The 20026-nt window shown below is 36.3% G+C and overlaps 1 protein-coding gene across 1 annotated transcript in view; it reads right to left on the reverse strand.

The window, feature by feature from the left end:
- The window catches only part of IQCM (IQ motif containing M), a 483244-nt gene that overhangs the window by 325357 nt on the left and 137861 nt on the right, over positions 1-20026 (reverse strand). Inside the window, exons 7-8 of the mRNA XM_058436810.1 lie at positions 19549-19639; positions 14993-15081 (exon numbers count right to left, since the gene is read on the reverse strand). Coding sequence (XP_058292793.1) covers positions 14993-15081; positions 19549-19639 — 180 coding nt within the window. The remainder of the gene's footprint in view (positions 1-14992; positions 15082-19548; positions 19640-20026) is intronic.

A 20026-nucleotide genomic window follows, 5' to 3' on the forward strand; every position in this document is an offset into this window, starting at 1 on the left:
TTTGCTTGTCTGGTAAGATCTTTATTTCTCCTTTATTTCTGAAAGAAACTTTGATAAGTATAGTATTTCTCCTTTATTTCTGAAGGAAACCTTTGCTAGGTATAGTATTCTTTACTGACAGTTGGTTTTCTTTTTTTTAGTATGTTGAATATACCATCCTATTCTCTTCTAGCCTGGACGGTTTTGGCTGAGACATCTGCTGATAATCTAGCAGGAATTTCAGTTTCTGTAACTTGATGTTTCTCTCATGCAGCTTTTAGAATTCTCTGTGTTTGACATTTGACAGTTTGATTATAAAGTACATCAGAGAAGATTTTTGCAGGTTGAATATAATTTAGAATTTTTGAAATTCCAGGATCTTGATGATCATATCTTTCCCTAGACTTGGGAAGGTTTCAGTAATTATTTAAGTAAAGAGGTTTTATGTACCCTTCTCCATTTCTTCCCCCAGCATCCCTATAATGCAAATATTAGTTCACTTAATGATGTTCCCTGAGTCCCATAGACTTTCTTCATTGTTTTCATCTTTTTCCTCTGGATTATTTTGAAAGCAAGTTTATAAATTTTTCTGCTTGATTAGTCTGTTGTTGAAGCTCTCAATTGTATTTTTACTTCATTCATTGAATTCTTCAGCTCTAAGATTTCTGTGTGGTTCTTTTCTATAATATCTCTCTCTTTATTGGATTTCTTATTCAGATCATAAACTTTTTTCCTAATTTTATAGAATTATTTGTCTATATTCTTTTGTATCTCCCTGAGCTTCCTTAAGATCATTATTCTGAATTCCTTTCAGGCATTTCATAAGTATCCTTTTCTTTGGGGTCTGTTACTATAGACTTATTTGTTCCATTGAGGGTGTCATATGTCCCTGCTTTTTCATGTTTCTTAAGTCCCCACATTGATACCTGTGCATCCAATGGAGCTGTCACTTTTTCTAACTTTATGGAGTAGCTTTTGTAGGGAGAGACTTTTTCCTGCAGATGGTCATAGAGTGTCAGTTGGCTATGGTGCATTGGCTTTGGTTCTGCGAGGACTCAGTAGCATCATCTCAGTGCAATTTCTTTAATTATAATCCTCCTCATTATGTCTGTGATTGTCTCAATGGCTAAGATGTGAGAGTTTGTGACGGCAGTGCCACAGTTTTGTTGGGGACAAGGGCACTGGGCTGATTGTCAGGCCAAGCATGTTTACTCATAATAGATAAACAGTTTGTGCAATGGACTTTCTAAGGGTGCAGGGCTGCTGCCAGACTGACTGTCTGGAAAGGCAACAGGTGGGGTTACAAGCAAGTTCTGCAAGTCAGGTGGCTGTAGGTTGGTCTCTCCAGAGAGGCAGGGCCACCATTGTTCTGGCTTTCAAGCTGGACACAGGCATACACAGCCTCAGTGGGCCAGCTGGCTATGCTATGCCAGTGTGCACAGGCACAGCAGGCCAGCTAGCTATTAGGCAGCTTCTTTACTATGCAGGTCTTTTCATTCCCTAGAAAGAGGTTAGGCACATGGAATTTGAAACCAAATTATCAACTGTTTTGTTGGACCTAGGCTCTGGGCAGTCAGAATTGAATTGCTGCAGAAACCCATGTGAATGTGGTGGAACAATTGTAGGGCCTCACAAATGGAAAGAGTCAGTGGCTACTAGCCCCTGGGGTAGGACACACTCTGGTAGTAGGTCCAGCTTCAGGATGGTGCCATTCCATAGAAACTTAAATCATAGGAAAGGAAGGTACTAAACATGGGCCCCTACCCCAAGACAATTCAGCAGCACAAACTCCTAGCAATTCTCCAAATTGGCTTCAGGTCCTGTGAGGACTGAAGGACTCTCCTGTGGTAAACTACTAGCATCTAAGGCAGTAATGAGGACCACTGAGGGGTCTCCACCTTACTTTTTCCTTCTAAGAAGAAGTCTTCCTTGACTCTGAGCCTGTCCTAGCAGGGAAGACAGTGTATCAGAGGCAGGGTGACTCACTCACGTTTCTATGGTGCTGTCCTATACTTCCATGCTCCACAGATTTTGCTGCTCCTCTGGTGCTATCCAGCAAACTTCCTCAGTACTCCAGATGAAATATACTTGTTTATTTGTTGTTTCGGTCTCTCTTTGTGCGGAGACAAATGCCAAGCAACTCCAGTTGGCCATGCTATCACTTGCCTACGAGCTCATTTTAGAGAGAGATTGCTATCCTAAAAACTCTCATTCACCTTACTGAGAGAAGTTTCCATCACACTAATTGGACAATAATTTCATATGCAACTGTATTTAGACAATGTTAATTATTGGCAGACCCACTCTCAATCTGGGTGGGCACCATCTAATCAGCTGCCAGTATGTATGGCTAGGATAAAAGCAGGTGGAGAAAGGTGGAAGGACTCGACTGGTTAAGTCTTCTGGCCACCATCTTTCTCCCATGCTGGACGCTTCCTGCCCTCAAACATCAGACTCAAAAATCTTCAGCTTGTGGACTCTGGGACCTACATCAGTGATTTGCCAGGGTCTCTCAGGCCTTTGGCCACAGACAGAAGGCTGCACTGTTGGCTTCCTTATTTTTGAGGTTTTGGGACTCAGACTGGCTTCTTTGGTCCTCAGTTTTTTCCAATTCTTTGAAGAAAGTCATTGGTAGCTTGATGGGGATGGCATTGAATCTATAAATTACCTTGGGCAGTATGGCCATTTTCACAATATTGATTTTTCCTATCCATGAGCATAGAATGTTCTTCCATTTGTTTGTGTCCTCTTTTATTTCATTGAGCAGTGGTTTGTAGTTCTTATTGAAGAGGTCTTTCCCATCCCTTGTAAGTTGGATTCTTAGGTATTTCATTCTCTTTGAAGCAATTGTGAATGAGAGTTCACTCATGATTTGGCTCTCTGTCTGTTATTGGGGTATAGAAATGCTTGTGATTTTTGCACATTGATTTTGTATCCTGAGACTTTGCTGAAGTTGCTTATCGACTTAAGGAGATTTGGGGCTGAGATGATGGGTTTTTCTAAATATACAATCATGTCATCTGCAAACAGGGACAATCTGACTTTCTCTTTTCCTAATTGAATACCCTTTATTTCTTTATCCTGCCTGATTGCCCTGGCCAGAACTTCCAATACTAGGTTGAATAGGAGTGGTGAGAGAGGGCATCCTGTCTTGTGCCAGTTTTCAAAGGGAATGCTTCCAGCTTTTGCTCATTCAGTATGATATTGGCTGTGGGTTTGTCATAAATAGCTCTTATCATTTTGAGATATTTCCCATGAATACCTAGTTTATTCAGAGTTTTTAGCATGAAGTGCTGCTGAATTTTGTTGAATTTCTGCATCTATTGAGATAATCTTGTGGTTTTTGTCTTTGGTTCTGTTCATATGATGGATTACATATATTGATTTGTGTATGTTGAATCAGCCTTGCATCCCAGGAATGAAGCCAACTTTATCGTGGTGGATAAATATTTTGATGTGCTGCTGGATTCGGTTTGCCAGTATCTTATTGAGGATTTTTTTTTTTTTTTTTTTTTGAGACGGAGTCTGGCTCTGTCACCCAGGCTGGAGTGCGGTGGCGCGATCTCGGCTCACTGCAAGCTCCGCCTCCCGGGTTCACGCCATTCTCCTGCCTCAGCCTCTCTGAGTAGCTGGGACTACAGGCGCCCGCCGCCACGCCCGGCTAATTTTTTTGTATTTTTAGTAGAGACGGGGTTTCACCGTGGTCTCGATCTCCTGACCTCGTGATCCGCCCGCCTCGGCCTCCCAAAGTGCTGGGATTACAAGCGTGAGCCACCGCGCCCGGCCGAGGATTTTTACATCAATGTTCATCAGGGATATTGGTCTAAAATTCTCTTATTTTGTTGTTGTGTCTCTGCCAGGCCTTAGTATCAGGATGATGCTGGCCTCATAAAGTGAGCTAACGAGGATTCTCTCTTTTTCCATTGATTGGAAGAGTTTCAGAAGGAATGGTACCAGCTCCTATTTGTACCTCTGGTGGAATTTGGGTGTGAATCCGTCTGGTCCTGCACTTTTTTTGGTTGGTAGGCTATTAATTATTGCCTCAATTTCAGAGCTTGTTATTGGTCTATTCAGGGATTCAACTTCTTCCTGGTTTAGTCTTGGGAGGCTGTATGTGTCCAGGAATTTATCCATTTCTTCTAGATTTTCTAGTTTATTTGCGTAGAGGTGTTTATAGTATTGTCTGATGGTAGTTTATATTTCTGTGGGATTGGTGGTGATATCCTCTTTATCATTTTTTATTGTGTCTATTTGATTCTTCTCTCTTCTCTTATTAGTCTTGCTAACGGTCTGCCAATTTTGTTGATCTCAAAAACCAGCTCCTGGATTCATTGATTTTTTTGAAGCGTTTCTTTGTGTCTCTATCTCCTTCAGTTCTGCTCTGATCTTAGTTATTTCTTGCCTTCTGCTAGCTTTTGAATGTGTTTGCTCTTGCTTCTCTAGTTCTTTTAGTTGTGATGTTAGGGTGTCAATTTTAGATCTTTCCTGCTTTCTCTTGTGGGCATTTAGTGCTACAAATTTCCCTCTGCACACTACTTTAAATGTGTCCCAGAGATTCTGGTATGTTGTGTCTTTGTTCTCATTGGTTTCAAAGAACATCTTTATTTCTGCCTTCATTTCATTATGTACCCAGTAGTCATTCAGGAGCAAGTTGTTCAGTTTCCATGTAGTTGAGCAGTTTTGAGTGAGTTTCTTAATCCTGAGTTCTAGTTTGATTGCACTGTGACCTGAGAGACAGTTTTTTATAATCCTGTTCTTTTACATTTGCTGAGGAGTGCTTTACTTCCAACTATGGCTGCCCCTCTGAGATGAAGCTTCCAGAGGAAGGATCAGGCAGCAACATTTGCCCTTCTGCAATATTTGCTGTTCTGCACCTCCACTGGTGATACTCAGGCAAACAGGGTCTGGAGTGCACCTCCAGCAAACTCCAATAGAGCTGTAGCTGAGGGTCCTGACTTAGAAGGAAAACTAACAAACAGAAAGGACATCCACACCAAAACCCCACATATACATCACCATTATCAAAGACCAAAGGTAGATAAAACCACAAAGATGGGGAGAAACCAGAGCAGAAAAGCTGAAAATTCAAAAAATCGGAGCGACTCTTCTCCTCCAAAGAAACACAGCTCCTCGCCAGCAACGGAACAAAGATGGACAGAGAATGACTTTGACAAGTTGAGAGAAGAAGGTTTCAGACGATCGGTAATAACAAACTTCTCTGAGCTAAAGGAGGATGTTCGGACCCATTGCAAAGAAGCTAAAAACCTTGAAAAAAGATTAGACAAATGGCTAACTAGAAGAAACAGAGTAGAGAAGACCTTAAATGACCTGATGGAGCTGAAAACCATGGCACAAGAACTACGTGACGCATGCACAAGCTTCAGTAGCTGATTCGATCAAGTGGAAGAAAGGGTATCAGTGATTGAAAATCAAATGAGTGAAACGAAGCGAGAAGAGAAGTTTAGAGAAAAAAGAGTAAAAAGAAACTAACAACGCCTTCAAGAAATATGAGACTATGTGAAAAGACCAAATCTATATCTGACTGGTGTACCTGAAAGTGACGGGGAGAATGGAACCAAGTTGGAAAACACTCTGCAAGATATTATCGAGGAGAATTCCCCAGCCTAGCAAGGCAGGCCAACATTTAAATTCAGGAAACAGAGAACACCACAAAGATACTCCTCGAGAAGAGCAGTCCCAAGACACATAATTGTCAGATTCACCAAAGTTGAAATGAAGGAAAAAATGTTAATGGCCGCCAGAGAGAAAGGTTGGGTTACCCATAACAGGAAGCCCATAGACTAACAGCTGATCTCTCAGCAGAAACTCTACATGCCAGAAGAGTGGGGGCCAATATTCAACATTATTAAAGAAAATAATTTTCAACCCAGAATTTCATATCCAGCCAAACTAAGCTTCATAAGTGAAGGAGAAATAAAATCCTTTACAGACAAACAAAGGCTGAGAGATTTTGTCACCACCAGGCCTGCATTACAAGAGCTTCTGAAGGAAGCACTAAGCATGGAAAGGAACATATGGTACCAGCCACTGCAAAAACATGCCTAATTGTAAAGACCATCGATGCTAGGAAGAAAGTGCAACTAATGAGCAAAATAACCAGCTAACATCGTAATGACAGGATCAAATTCACACATAACAATATTAATCTTAAATGTAAATGGGCTAAATGCTCCAATTAAAAGACAGACTGGCAAACTGGTTGAAGAGTCAAGACCCATCAGTGTGCTGTATTCAGGAAACCCATCTCACATGCAGAGACACACATAGGCTCAAAATAAAGGGATGGAAGATGTACTAAGCAAATGGAAAACAAAAAAATGCAGGGGTTGCAATCCTAGTCTCTGATAAAATAGACTTTAAACCAACAAAGATCAAAAGAGACAAAGAAGGCCATTACATAATGGTAAAGGGATCAATTCAACAAGAAGAGCTAACTATCCTAAATATATGTGCACCCAATACAGGAGCAACCAGATTCATAAAGCAAGTTCTTAGAGACCTACGAAGAGACTTAGACTCCCACACAATAATAATGGGAGACTTTAACACCCCACTCTCAACATTAGACAGATCAATGAGACAGAAGGTTAACAAGGATATCCAGGAATTGAACTCAGCTCTGCACCAAGTACACCTAATAGACATCTACAGAACTCTCCACCCCAAATCAACAGAATATACATTCTTCTCAGAACCACTTCGCACTTATTCCAAAAAAGGCTAAGTTTTTGTTGTTGTTTTTATTTCTAGGAGAGTTCTAGGCCACCAGAAATAGGTATGAACCATGAAAGCAAATTCTAAAGAACTTTAAACCCCTATGTAATATAGCTTTCTTATATTTTCTGAATTTAATTATTTACACTTTCTTGCCAGTTTGGCCAGGTTTTAAAAATTATTTTTTCATATTTAAGCAGCATTATTAGGTATTCTGTACTCAGTACTCAGAAGTCTTTCTTTGCAGAGTTGTTCACCATATTCTCAGAAAAAGATACAATGAAACAAAAACACACTGATGATTTTTTTCAGGTGTATTTTTTATTAAAAATGAAAACAGCATACTTGAGCTCGTTAGAGCCAGATGAAAATATTTATTCTAATAAATTAGGTAACTTTCCTCATTAAGTAGAAAAAATATGATAATTGGTACAACACTTTTACAAAATAAAATGCCAGTATCTTAATTAATCCAACAAAATATAGTAAACCCTTTTTATGTGCCAGACATTATTCTAAAGGATTTAGTATGAACAAATCAGTCAATGCTAACTGCCTTTATGGAGATTATATTCTAGCAGGAGGAGGCAAACAATACCAGATAAGTAAAATAGGCAGTATATCTTGATATCTTAAATGCTAGAAATCAAAGAAAGATAAGTAGATAGGTCTGGAGGATGTGGCTATGCCTATGACAGAGTAGTCAGGGATGGCCTTACCGTTAGAGATGCCTTTAGGCAAAGCATAAAAATAGTGATGGATTGATGCCTGTAATCTCCAAAGAAAAAAACTTTCCAGGCAGAGAGAACAACACGTACACAGTTCCTGAGTTTGACATGTTAGGTTGGAAATGCCTATTAAAAATTAAAAATCCAGGTGAAAACCTTAATTAAGCAGTTCATCATGAGCTGGAGTTTTGGAGAATAACCAGTCTGGAGATAAAATTGCGGAATCATCAGCCTATTAACGGTACTTTAAAGCCATGATCTGGATAAAATTACAAGAGAATGTTGTTTAGCTAGAGAAGAAATTAAGAACTTGATATCTGGGCCTAATGTAACCACTGGGAGCCTCAGGCTCCCAGTAGGGATTTTAAAAATTGTCAGCATATAGAAGGTGGTCTGGTTAAACAGTAGTGCTCTTCAAAGTGAGATTTTGGAAGTATTACGAAGATTTTTGTAATTTGGAAGTATTTCTAGACCATAACTATTGGAGAATGTATGTATTATGATGGAGGGCAAAATCATGGGAGGAAAAGAGCTCAAGGAATAGAAAAGTGAATGGATTAAAAGACGATATCTATCCAAGATAAATATCACCAAAAACTATGAAAAGATTAGTGTTAGAGAAATTGACAAGGATCCAGGGTCTACATTTCTTTAAAGATATGCAAGAATAGATACAAATCAATAGATTACTATAAGGAGAGGATATATTTTGATGACATGAGATTCAAAGCTGAGCATGCTAGGGAAGATGAAGGGAGAATGGTTTGGAAACAGCAATGAGGAGCAAGGAGGAAACCAACCCACCACCAGTCTCAGAGGTATGAGGCATGAGAGGAAAAAAACCCAGGACCACCTGAAAGGGTGTCAGAGGAAGAAATGTCTTCAGGGCACAGATTTCAGTTAGGCCAGGAAGAGGAAGGAAACACTCAGATGAGGTTAAGGATTCTGAGTTTTTGCTGGCTATGAATTCAGGGAGCATAATGGATGAATTTCAGGAGTGGGAGGGTTGAGGGGTGACATCAGAAAAGAAGACATACAAAATTATATATAGTGGGGTTTTAGTGATGCAGGTAGCCTGGAAGTCCTAGGTGTCTTGTGGAGACTGAGGTAGACAGAGCTTAAATACATAATGAGATCCATCTTAAGAGTCTGAAGGCTGTCAACTTGGCAAGTAGAGAGAAATAAAGAATCTTGCCAGGAGCTGACTTTAGGGGATCCCTCCTCTCTCCTGCCAATGACTATGTAGAGATGTTTTTAATATCTGAGAAGCAGCCATCCAGAAAGAGGAAATTTTCTAACTTTTTATCTCTTTGAGGGCCATTTCATTCTTTCCTTGAGGATTACACATGATGAAACTAAGCCCAGAGGTTTGAAGAGATTTGAACCAGGCCACACAGAGAGTTGGTTATTATGTAGAGCACTATTAGCTTATTTTCTTTTGAAAAAGTCTCTTAAAGTGTTTCTCTTAACAAAAGAGTTTCTGCCATGGGTCTGTTTCCTTACAAAAGCTTTAAAATGACCAGTAAAATGAACACTTGAGGAATATCAATTTAAGAGTGACCTACCAAATGTAACAAAATAGAAGAGCAAAAGGCAGAGTCAAGGTCTCTAGCAGGATAACAGTGACAATAGCAAAAATAGCAGACTCCACGAAGGGCTACAGTTACTGTATTTACACAAGACCATAAACCTCACTGCCACTTCCTGAATTTATAATGTGATAGTGAAAGTCAGTCAATGTTGTGATAGGGTGTGTCTTGTGATAACAGTAATATGTCCTTTAGGACAGGACCAAAGCTAAGTAATCAAACAACATGTTTTTTAGTATATTATGCATTAAAATTTATATGAATGTAGGAAGTTGTGACTAATTATGGTAGCTCAATTTTATTAAGCACCAGGAGGTATATTATGCACTTGACAAGCATTATCTAAACACTTTGAGGTTGGAATTGGTATTATCCCCCCTCTACCCAATGAAGAAATTGAGTCACAGTGCAATTAAGTAACTTGGATAAGATTTGAAGCTAGAAACAGGCAAAGCCAGAACTCTAACCTCATTAGAGTAACTTCAGTGCTTTCACTATTAATCACTATACCATACTGCTTTAAAAGGCAAGACTTCAAAAGGAAATAGATGATTTTTTAAGCAAATAGAGAGAAATCATAACTAGCCTTATATCTTATGTTCTAATTTCCTTTTCTTTTTCCTTTAGTAAGAATAATTATTTATTCTAAAGAAGAATTGAGGACCTCCAGTTCCAAAATGGCAGCATAGAAGCAAGCTAGCATAACCCCCTAGAAAACCATAAACAAATATACAGTGCCAAGATTATTACCAGAAATATACCAGAATTCAAATACAAAAATTATGAACACAAGTCAGTTCTTGGGGCCACAAAGAAGTGAAAAAACTTCATGTAGACAGTAAGAGAATTGGCACATCCACAATGCCTCACCCCACATTCTACCTGGCACCAAGTATGCAAAAAATACTCCCCAAAATCACGGTTTTGACACTGGAAAAGTGAGATCAAAGCAAACGAACAGCTTATTCACCATCTTGGGTTCTCTGACAGGAGATCTGTCCCTCCCCTGACCCATAAGAAGCATCATTAGTGCCTGAGAGGAGAAATATCCCTGAGGACAGGTAGAGACAAAGTAGGGATGCAGGACTACCATCTCCAGCTCTGGAAACTGCTCTACAACTTGGCCAAGGGCCAAATAAGAGTGGCTTTTAAGCAGCATCACACTCCAGGAGGTATGTTTCACATGTCTCATGGGCACAAACCTTTGCCAGCCTATCCCACTGCTGAGCTATCCCCATTGGGACTTCCTGCACTTGGGAAGGGTAGCACTCCAAACACTTGCTAGAGCTGAGAAAAATCTGGGCTTAAGGTGCCATCTAGAACTGAAAAGGAGGCAGTTGCCTGGCAGTAAAGAACCTATAAGTAAATATATCCAATAAAAAACAAAAGAAGCAAGACAGAGAAGACAAAAATAAATAAAATAATAATTAAATAAGACCAAATTAATCTTACAATGCAAAGACGTAGATGTACATCCACAAATAACCACCACAAACAGGGAACCATGAATTCTCCAAGCAGACAAAGCAAAGATACAGCAACTGACTCTAACGAAACAGCAGTTGGTGAGCTCTTCGACCAAGAACCAAAAATAGTAATTTTAAAGAAACTTGGTTATCTCCCGGATAACACAAGAAAACAATCCAGAAACCTATTAGAGAAATTTAACAAAGAGATTGAAATAATTTTTTAAAATTAAATGGAAATCTAGAAACTGATAAATACATTTGCTGAACTGAAAAATTTATTAGAAGCTCTCAACAGAAAGGATCAAGAAGAGCAAAGAATCAGTGAGCTCAAATACAGACTATTTGAAAACACATGGAGAAGAAAAAGAAAAAAAGAATGAAAAGCAAGAAAGATCACCTAAAAGATATAGAAAATTACCTCAAAAGACCAAATCTAAGAATTATTGGTGTTTAAGAGGGAAGTCAACAAGAGCAAAGGGTAGAAAGCTTATTCAAGGAAATAACAGAAAACTTTCCAAAACTTAATCAAAGATAAATATCCAGGTACGGGAAGGTCAGAGAACACCAAACAGATTTGACTCAAATAAGACTACTCCATGGCATATGATAATCAGACCCTCAAAGGTCAAGGATAAAGAAAGAATCCTAAAAGCAACAAGAGAAAAAAGCAAATAACATAAAAAAGCTCCAATTAATCTGGCAACAGACTTCTCAATGGAAATCATACATGCCAGGAGAGAATAGAATAACATTTTCAAAGTGCTGAAACAGAAAAACTATTACCAGCTAAGAATACTGTATCCAATAAAACTACCCTTCAAATATAAAAGACTGATAAATTCTTTCCCAGACAAGCAAAAGTGGAGGTAATTCACTACCAGAATACCCATCTTACAATACATTCTAAAGGAAATTCTTCAATCTAAAAGAAAAAGACACTAATGTGTTTTTAAAAAATGGAAGTTATAAAACCCACTGGTAAAATTAAGTACAAGGACAAACCCAGAATACTATAATAATATAATGCTGTATGCAATCCATTAATAAATCAATCTAGTATGAAGTCCTAAAGACAAATCTAGCAACAATAATAGCTAGACTGACCTGTTAAGAGATTGATAATGTTTCAAAAAAAGGACATACGAATGGCCAATAGGCATATGAAAAATGCTCAATGGAGACATGTGAATCAAAACTACAATGAAATATGCTATTACCCCAGTTAAAAACGGCTTTTATTAAAAAGACAGGCAATAAAAGATGCTGATGATATGAAGAAAGAGAAGCCTTAAACACTGTTAGTGGGCATGGAAATTAGTACAGACATTATTCAGAACAGTATGAAGTTTCCTTACAATTGCTAAAACTAGAACTACCGTACGATCCAGCAATTCCCCTACTGAGTATATATCTTTTAAAAAGGAAATGAATATATCAAAAAGACATCTGCATTCCCATGTTTATTGCAGGACTATTCACAACAGACAAAATATGGACTCAACATATGTGCCCATCAACAGATGAGTAAAGAAAATGTGACATATATTATGCACAATGGAATATAACTCTGCCATAAAAAAGAATGCAATCCTGTCATTTGTGACAACATGGAGGGAACTAGAGGTCGTTAAGTGAAGTAAGCCAAGCACAGAAAGATAAATATTGTGTGTTCTCATTCATATGTGAAAGCAAAAAAAAAAAATGAATCTCAAAGATAAACAGTAGATTTGTTGTTATCAGAGGCCATGAAGGGCAGGGAGGAGAAAAGATGAAAAGAAGACGTAAATATATGGGTTGCCAGAAGAAATAAGACCTAGTGTTAGATAGATCAGCAGGGTAACTACAGTTTACAATAATCTATTGCATGTTTCAAAATAGCTAGAAGAGAAGAATGGAAATGGTTCTGTCATAAAGAGAAGACAAATATTTATGGTGATGGACGTCCTAAGAACTGATTTGATCTTTACAAATTACATGAATGTATTAAATAATCATGTGTATCACCAAACTATGTACATGTGTTATGCATGAATTGTAAAAAAAAAAAAAAGAATTGGGTGATAATTTGAGTCCAGTAGATTACCATATACCCCAGGGAAAATGGCAATATCTACATTTTTTACTATTTATATATTATCTTGTTAAATAGACTTCAATGACTATGTCAGATATTCACTGAAGCTATAAATTATTATGTAGAGTTATAATAATGATGTGGAGAATAAGCTTTTCTGTGCAGACTTTTTAGACTATAGCCTTAACATGAACAAAGAAATTAACAACAACAAAAAGTATTCATTATTTTTCACCAAAGACACAAAGTGTGGACCACTCTTAAATTATTCCACAAAAATGAACATTTTTCACATTTTACTAATAGCTTACACAAAATAAGTTGCTGGCCATAATCTTTCAGATATTTCTAGCCTTACTTTAAAAATATGTAATTATAAAAGAATGGTGTGGCTGAAAATAAAATAAAAACTTCCTAAATAACAAATGAGTGAAAATCCCTATTCTTATTTGATTAAAGATACATTTCATTTTAAAGGAAAAAAGAACACCTACTCTATAGCATTTGGAAAGAATGATTTTTATTGTAAAACTTTTTGCTTTTTCGGCATATTCAACCTTCCAACTCTCCATGAAGTTATATGAGTATTGAGATACTTATAATATCATAAAACTAATAATCTCCGCAACAATTTGTTTTTAAAGCATATAAACTAAACTGCATAACACTGTTTATTTTGATGGTATCTCTGCAGTCTACGTATAATCAGTTTTTAAAAAGAATTGTAAAAAATAGTATCTAGTATTTTATTTTCTCAATTTCTTTTTTTCTTTAGCAGTTATTGAGTTTTAGCCTACTGTGCAGAGACAGGTACACAGATAATACTGAAGTATACTTTACTTGGGTGGTTTTTTCTTTTTAATTTACATTTGTTCATTCATTTAACATATGGTTATTAGCACCTACTATGTATGTGTCACGCACTGGAATAAGTATGAGGAGTCTTTTAGCTTCTATGAAGTTATGGTTCAATTAATAAACATTTCACAATTCAGCAGAACATTTCTGCATGGGTAGAACCTTTAGCAAGTTTCAAAACTTATCACATGGGTGACTACCAATTCTGCCAGCCTTTTCCATTCACAATTTCATAATAATCTGCAGCTAATAACCAGGATTCTCTCAAATATTTTAGAAAAAGTTTTCTACTCTTGTTTAGCACTAAATAAACTATGGTCTAGCCCCTGTATATAAGCTCCATAAATACAGAAAAATAAGATTTGAATGAATTTCAACATCCAAACTAAAGCTATGAGAATTGCCAAGTCCTTCAAAGAGCTAAAAAGTTCCCCTGCAAGATGATGACACAACTGATCCATGTGAGGTGAATGATACTTGAAGACTGAGGCTTTCATCAACCCTTCGATCATCCTGAATAAATTCTAAATGTCACAGAATTAGTAGAACTTTAACTTATGGTAAAGAGCTATAGAACACAGCTTTCAAGGAGATCAGATTTCAAGAGTATTATTTATTACACCCATTAGACCCTAGCCTTGTATAAATATTTGCCTACATTTACTTCCACACATGTATATTCAATTTTAGAATCACTTGAGACCCATACATTATTGTATTGCCCTGGGACCTCAAATTATCTAATAAAGCCTTAAAATAATTTAAGCTCTGAACCAATGTAACAATCAAAATTGTAAAACACATCTATTGCATATCTTCAACATTTTGACAGCATATTCACAAATTTTAGTTTTGGTGAATATTGATTGGAATAATGAAAACATGATTCATAGAATTTGTTTGGAAGTGAGCTTCCACTTAATGCTTGAGTTCCTTCTATAATAATCCAAACAGAAGGTGGTAAAATTATAAAGGATATCATATGCAAAAGTGCCTTGAGAACCCAAGGAAGAGTTTATTCAGCAAACTTTTAAAAATTTCTTCTGAAATCAATAAAAGTCCTACTTTACAAGAAGAGTTTTCCCTTAATGACAGCCTGAAGCTCATGAGGAACAAATTAAAAAGAGGGAAAACTAAAAAATAGTTGTTTTGAATCAATAGCCCCCTAGGTCTTTAAGCAGTTCAAGTTCCAGAGAGTTTCTCAATCACACTTAAGGGACTTTAAAGAATCATCTATATTCTCTTTTAAAGAATTGTATGTATTTTTTTAAAAAACAACAATAACTCAACTGTAAATAAACTTTTAAAATTACAAATTTTATCTTTATAATTTACTACAACCTGCAATATTCATATTTTTAAAAATCCAGTCTCAGATAAAGGCATGGAAAACTAGTTATTAGTAGTTGTTTCCAAAATCTGCTTATCTTTGATACAGTGTTTGAAATGAAAATAAAGGAAATAACTCTGTTCAATACTAGCTCTTTGTTTTTGCATTTAAATGAATGCAAAATAATGAAAATCAATGTGCTGCTACCAACATTTATGTATAAGACTCACCAGGTTCTTTCAGAAGTTCCAAGGTAGAGGTCCCAGGTTGTAAGTAAAGATGGACAGGAAAGGGATAGAATAATTCCAACATTCTGTTTCTGAAACATTAAGTTGGATCTTTAAGTAATTTGATAGTCCCTATTTTGTAATACAAATCTTCAACACTAAAGTTATAGGACTAAATGTTAATCATAGAAAACCACTTGTCTCTGGTCAACAAGACTACACCTGTTGTTCCCTCAGTGCCTTGCAGAGTAAATATTATTAAGCAAAGACAAAATACTACCAAATTTTGCTGGTTCTGAGATGAATAACAAATAGGAACATTTGCTTTCCAAATGAGCCCAAACTAGCAAAAATCAGGAAAATGAACAAGCATCATATCTATCTATTTCTTCAGTGTTTTACAAGAGATTTTTGAGTAGCATGTTTTCCTAACATGATTTGGAGAGCTTCAATCCCAACAGCTGAATAAAATCAAGTATCACTTAGAAACTTGGGAAAATGTGAATAAGCAAAAAGAAAATAAAAATCTCCCCTAATCTTATTACCCTGATATTTTAGTAATAATTGCAAACCCTTCAATGCTTCCTGTAGCCCAGCATTTAGGGCACTATTCTAATCCTTTTTATATGTTTTACCTGATTTATTCTTCAAAACAAGCATGTAGGTACTTACTATTATGACGCTTATTGTATAAATGAAGAAACTAAGACATTTAGGGGTTAAGCAGTATACAGTTCAGATTATTCCAGCTAGAAATGGGTGGGGTCAGGATTCAAATTCAGGCAGTGGGACTTCAGGAACCATATTACTATTTTATACTGATTCCGTTTGACATGATTAGCATATGGAATACATTTCATTCCTTTTCTCTGTTTAAGTGTACATAAATGCACGCAGAATTTTATACTATTGTTTTACACTAATATATCATGGAGATCTTTCTTTATAAATGTACAAAGGTGCACATTGTTATTTTGACCCATTACATAGAATTCCATGTTATTTTGGCCCATTACATAGAAATTCATTGTATAGATGTTGACATACTGATCGCTTATTTAACAGTGTTCTTCTGTGGGATATATTTGTTGGTTTTGCTTTTTTATTGTTTATAAACAAGGATGAAAATCTTTGAACATTCATATTTGTGCACCTGTATTTCCTTGTGTTACTATAAATGCCTAGAAATTAAAATGTTGGTTCAAAAGTTATATAAATCTTACATAAATTTCTAGAATTTTAAAACATTTGCCCAGAAAGAAGCATGGTCTATGAAAGAGGAGACTCTTCAGAGATTCACATTTGGTACATAGTAGGCACTCAATAAATAGTAAAGAAATAACTAATGATAGGATCTATTAATTTGACTGTCACTCATGTGGTCATGCCCACGGAGTTGGCCAAAGGACTGAGGTATCCCTTAAGTTGTATCAAGAGAAAATAGAGAGACATGAGTATGCAGTCAGTTTTATAAAATTCCATTTGAAATTCTAGACCTTTTTTTTTTTTTTTTGAGACAGAGTCTCGCTGTTGCCCAGGCTGGAGTGCAGTGGCGCGATCTCGGCTCACTGCAGGCTCTGCCCCCCGGTGGTTCACGCCATTCTCCTGCCTCAGCCTCCCGAGTAGCTGGGACTACAGGCGCCCGCCACCTCGCCCGGCTAATTTTTTGTATTTTTAGTAGAGACGGGGTTTCACTGTGTTAGCCAGGATGGTCTCGATCTCCTGACCTCGTGATCCGCCCGCCTCGGCCTCCCAAAGTGCTGGGATTACAGGCATGAGCCACCGCGCCCAGCCTAGAACGTTTTTATATGTCACCAAGAATGGGATCAAATTTCATTGATCAGGCATAATTTCCTTTGCTTTCTAATATCTGGTCCATGGATAAGTGTTATTTAATCGCCAAGTTAGAACTAATTATGTATTTTCAATTGTTCCTAATGAAAGATTCTAATGGAAGTAGACCATTCAACCACTGAAGCAAAATATTTTACAGACATTAAGATGAAATGGCAGTTGCTTCACACAAATGTGAAATGCCATGAGGGATTCTATCATTATTTTATAATATCCTCATTCTGTTATGAAATTGATCAGAACAACCTAAACATGAATTGTCATGTAACACAGGAAACTCACTGATCACAAAACTGGGCAAAGAAGTCCAGGCTCACTTGCCTAAATTACAGAATGTATTTACTGAAATGCAGTTGTCATACCTCCAAATGCACCAAATAATATCAACTAAAAATTAGCACTAGTAAATAAGTGACTAATAAATGCATTTTGTTGATGGGAAATTAAAATTTAGGATGAACCCATATCTATCATCATCATAAAAAGTATTTTAATGTAGGGCAATCTTTGAATTTAGAATTCAAAGGTACATTGAAGAACTTTACTTTCTTAAACTTATATTGAAATTGTGAAAGTATTCAATTGTGTTTTCCCACCACAGGTCAAAAATAGACAAGTTTAGAAAAGGGAAGAAATCATATATTTAAAAGATTTGGTCATATTCATGTTTTGCTCAAGGAAATTTCTTTTGTTGGCCCAATATTTCAATAGTCATCCCAAAAATATTATAGTCATATTAACAATCAGTATTTTTCAAGGCATCTTCAGGATAATTATAAGTTGTTTATATGCAACTTTTCTCACAGGGGTCTCTTTAACTTCAACAAAAATCTTTTGGGAGTTTCATGAAGAGTTGAGTCATTCATACTAATTAGTCCTAGAGCCTGTCCCTGCATTGTTAACAATCTCATACATAATTTCCCAACTGATTATATTATCTTTTCTTCTGCTTATATTCTCATTGCTGTTTCCTTATCTTCATTATGTGGTGAACCCGATTTCAAAAAAAATTTTGGTCTAATGACATTCTATTTGTCTAGTTAAGCACGGGTTTCCAAAAATCCTTAGTCACCACCTCCCAAAGCACTTATTTGTCTTTCCCCGTACATTCCCATCACGCTTTTAACATTAATGAAATGAAGCTAACTGTTAAAGTAGGAAACAAGTTACCACCGTCAACTAGCTATAAATAAAGACAAGGCAGCCCAGGTGTATTGAAGTTCAGGCTTTATATGTCCTGGGCTGTCACTGGAAGTACATGCACTTGCTCTTAATTTCAAAGGATGTTGATCTTCCTCATTAAGCAGGACATGTTTTCATTAAAAATGGGAAGTTAGGGTGTCAAGGGAGCTTTATCTTCTACCAGTTGCAGAAGAAACAATTCTTCGGAAAATAGTCAACTCTCTTGAGAAAGACATTATACTGAAAGATATTATACCTGATCAGATTTATTAATAAGTGCTTCACTTGTCCCTAAAACATTATTATTCTGCCATGGCTTACCAGCCTCATCTAAAGATACTGAAAATGATTTTCAAATCAGTTAACTTTTTCAGTTAGTAAAAGCTGACTTGAAATTCTAAACAATTTGGCTAAATTGCTATATTAATTACTCTTTTAGGAGCTACCAATTTGCTAGACCAATTTGGATCTTGAGTTAAAATGGGTAACTCAACGGCAGAAAAGAAATTTATAAAAACTAGTAAATTTCCAATATAATAATTTATTTTCCTTTGTAATTAATGTCTTCCTTTATCATGGGTATAACCAAACCTTTAGTATTAAGGCTGTGTATATATTTCACTCTTTCAAATTTGAGTATTGTATTACACTTAAGCCAAGAAAGTGGTTACCCTGAGCATGGATCTTCTAGTGTTAAGGACATAGTTCACAACTTAAATGTTGGAAGACCCATAAAGTTCTTCGTAGCCTTGCCAGCATTTCCTCAACTAACTTATAGCTGTGCCAATTACCCCAAATTTCTGACCATGTTATAATATCAATGAATTACTGTAAAACAAGCTACTGAAAAATATATTTTAGCAGAGAAGTATTTACTGTCTGTAAGTGTAAATGTTCTTAGAAAATATGTGCTGAAGGGCTTAGAGGTTCTGTCTATAGCTCCAGGGCCAACTATTGTGTATGTAATTTTAAAGTTATCTTGAAGACGGTGATGCTATTTCATGCAATAATTCAGAAAAGGAAATGACCCATCTCCAGACACTTTTGGAAAGCAGAGACAATGCTCAGAATTCCTGTGTTCAAACTACGTTCTGTAGAACCAGCGTCACCTTCTGTTAGAAAAAGACTAACCTTTAATTATTAGATTTAGAAAGGAAAATTATAACTTACTCTGCTCCATAATTGCTGCAGATGAGTTATTAAAATTCTAAACTTATGTAATATTATCATAAAATATGGCATTTTTTTCTCAGGAAAGCCACAAATTGGATTCAAGCTTATGCACTGTAAAACCCAGATGGTTTATTTAACTACTCAGACATCCTCCAGTTCAAAAGTTAATTGAACTGAAAACAAAAATTTTGATAACTGATATGCTTTGAGGAACTCAAGCAGAACAATAAATTAGCTTCATGTATGGGGTGTTAATAGAAAAACTTGAGAGACCATGACAATTGTTCAGGGAATATTGGCGAAGTAGAAGAAAATATATATTTTGTATAGGTTAGTTAATTATACATTACCTGGACTCCTCAAAGTGCTGTTGCTTTGCTGTCTCCATTTTTTTACTCACTGGTTCAATAATAGTCATGATTTTATCCAATTTAACTTGTCCTGAAATTTTGTTAAAGTTTTAATTGCATACTATTAGTTTTCAAGTTGTAAATGCATTTTTCGAATTCAATTGCAAATCACAGATTTTTAATAACAAGAGCTATAATCTTTTAAAATGTTACTAACACAGAGATACTAAAAATCACAGTTGAGTAGTTTCCTTTACTCCATGCTACTCAGATGCTTTGCAATTACTAAACTTTAGGACTGAAAATTATAGTGCAAATGAACTACATATATCAGAAAGGAGATTGCTCTCAGAGAAATGGCTGCAACAGCATAGCATATACCGATGAATACAAACAGCCTCATTTATACATATCAGTATTATTATAATCATTATCATCACAAAGCTTAGTTCTTACAGAAGGGGCTGCTATTTTAAAA

Source organism: Hylobates moloch, unplaced genomic scaffold, assembly GCF_009828535.3.
Source record: "Hylobates moloch isolate HMO894 unplaced genomic scaffold, HMol_V3 SCAFFOLD_3, whole genome shotgun sequence".
Lineage (NCBI taxonomy): Eukaryota > Metazoa > Chordata > Mammalia > Primates > Hylobatidae > Hylobates > Hylobates moloch.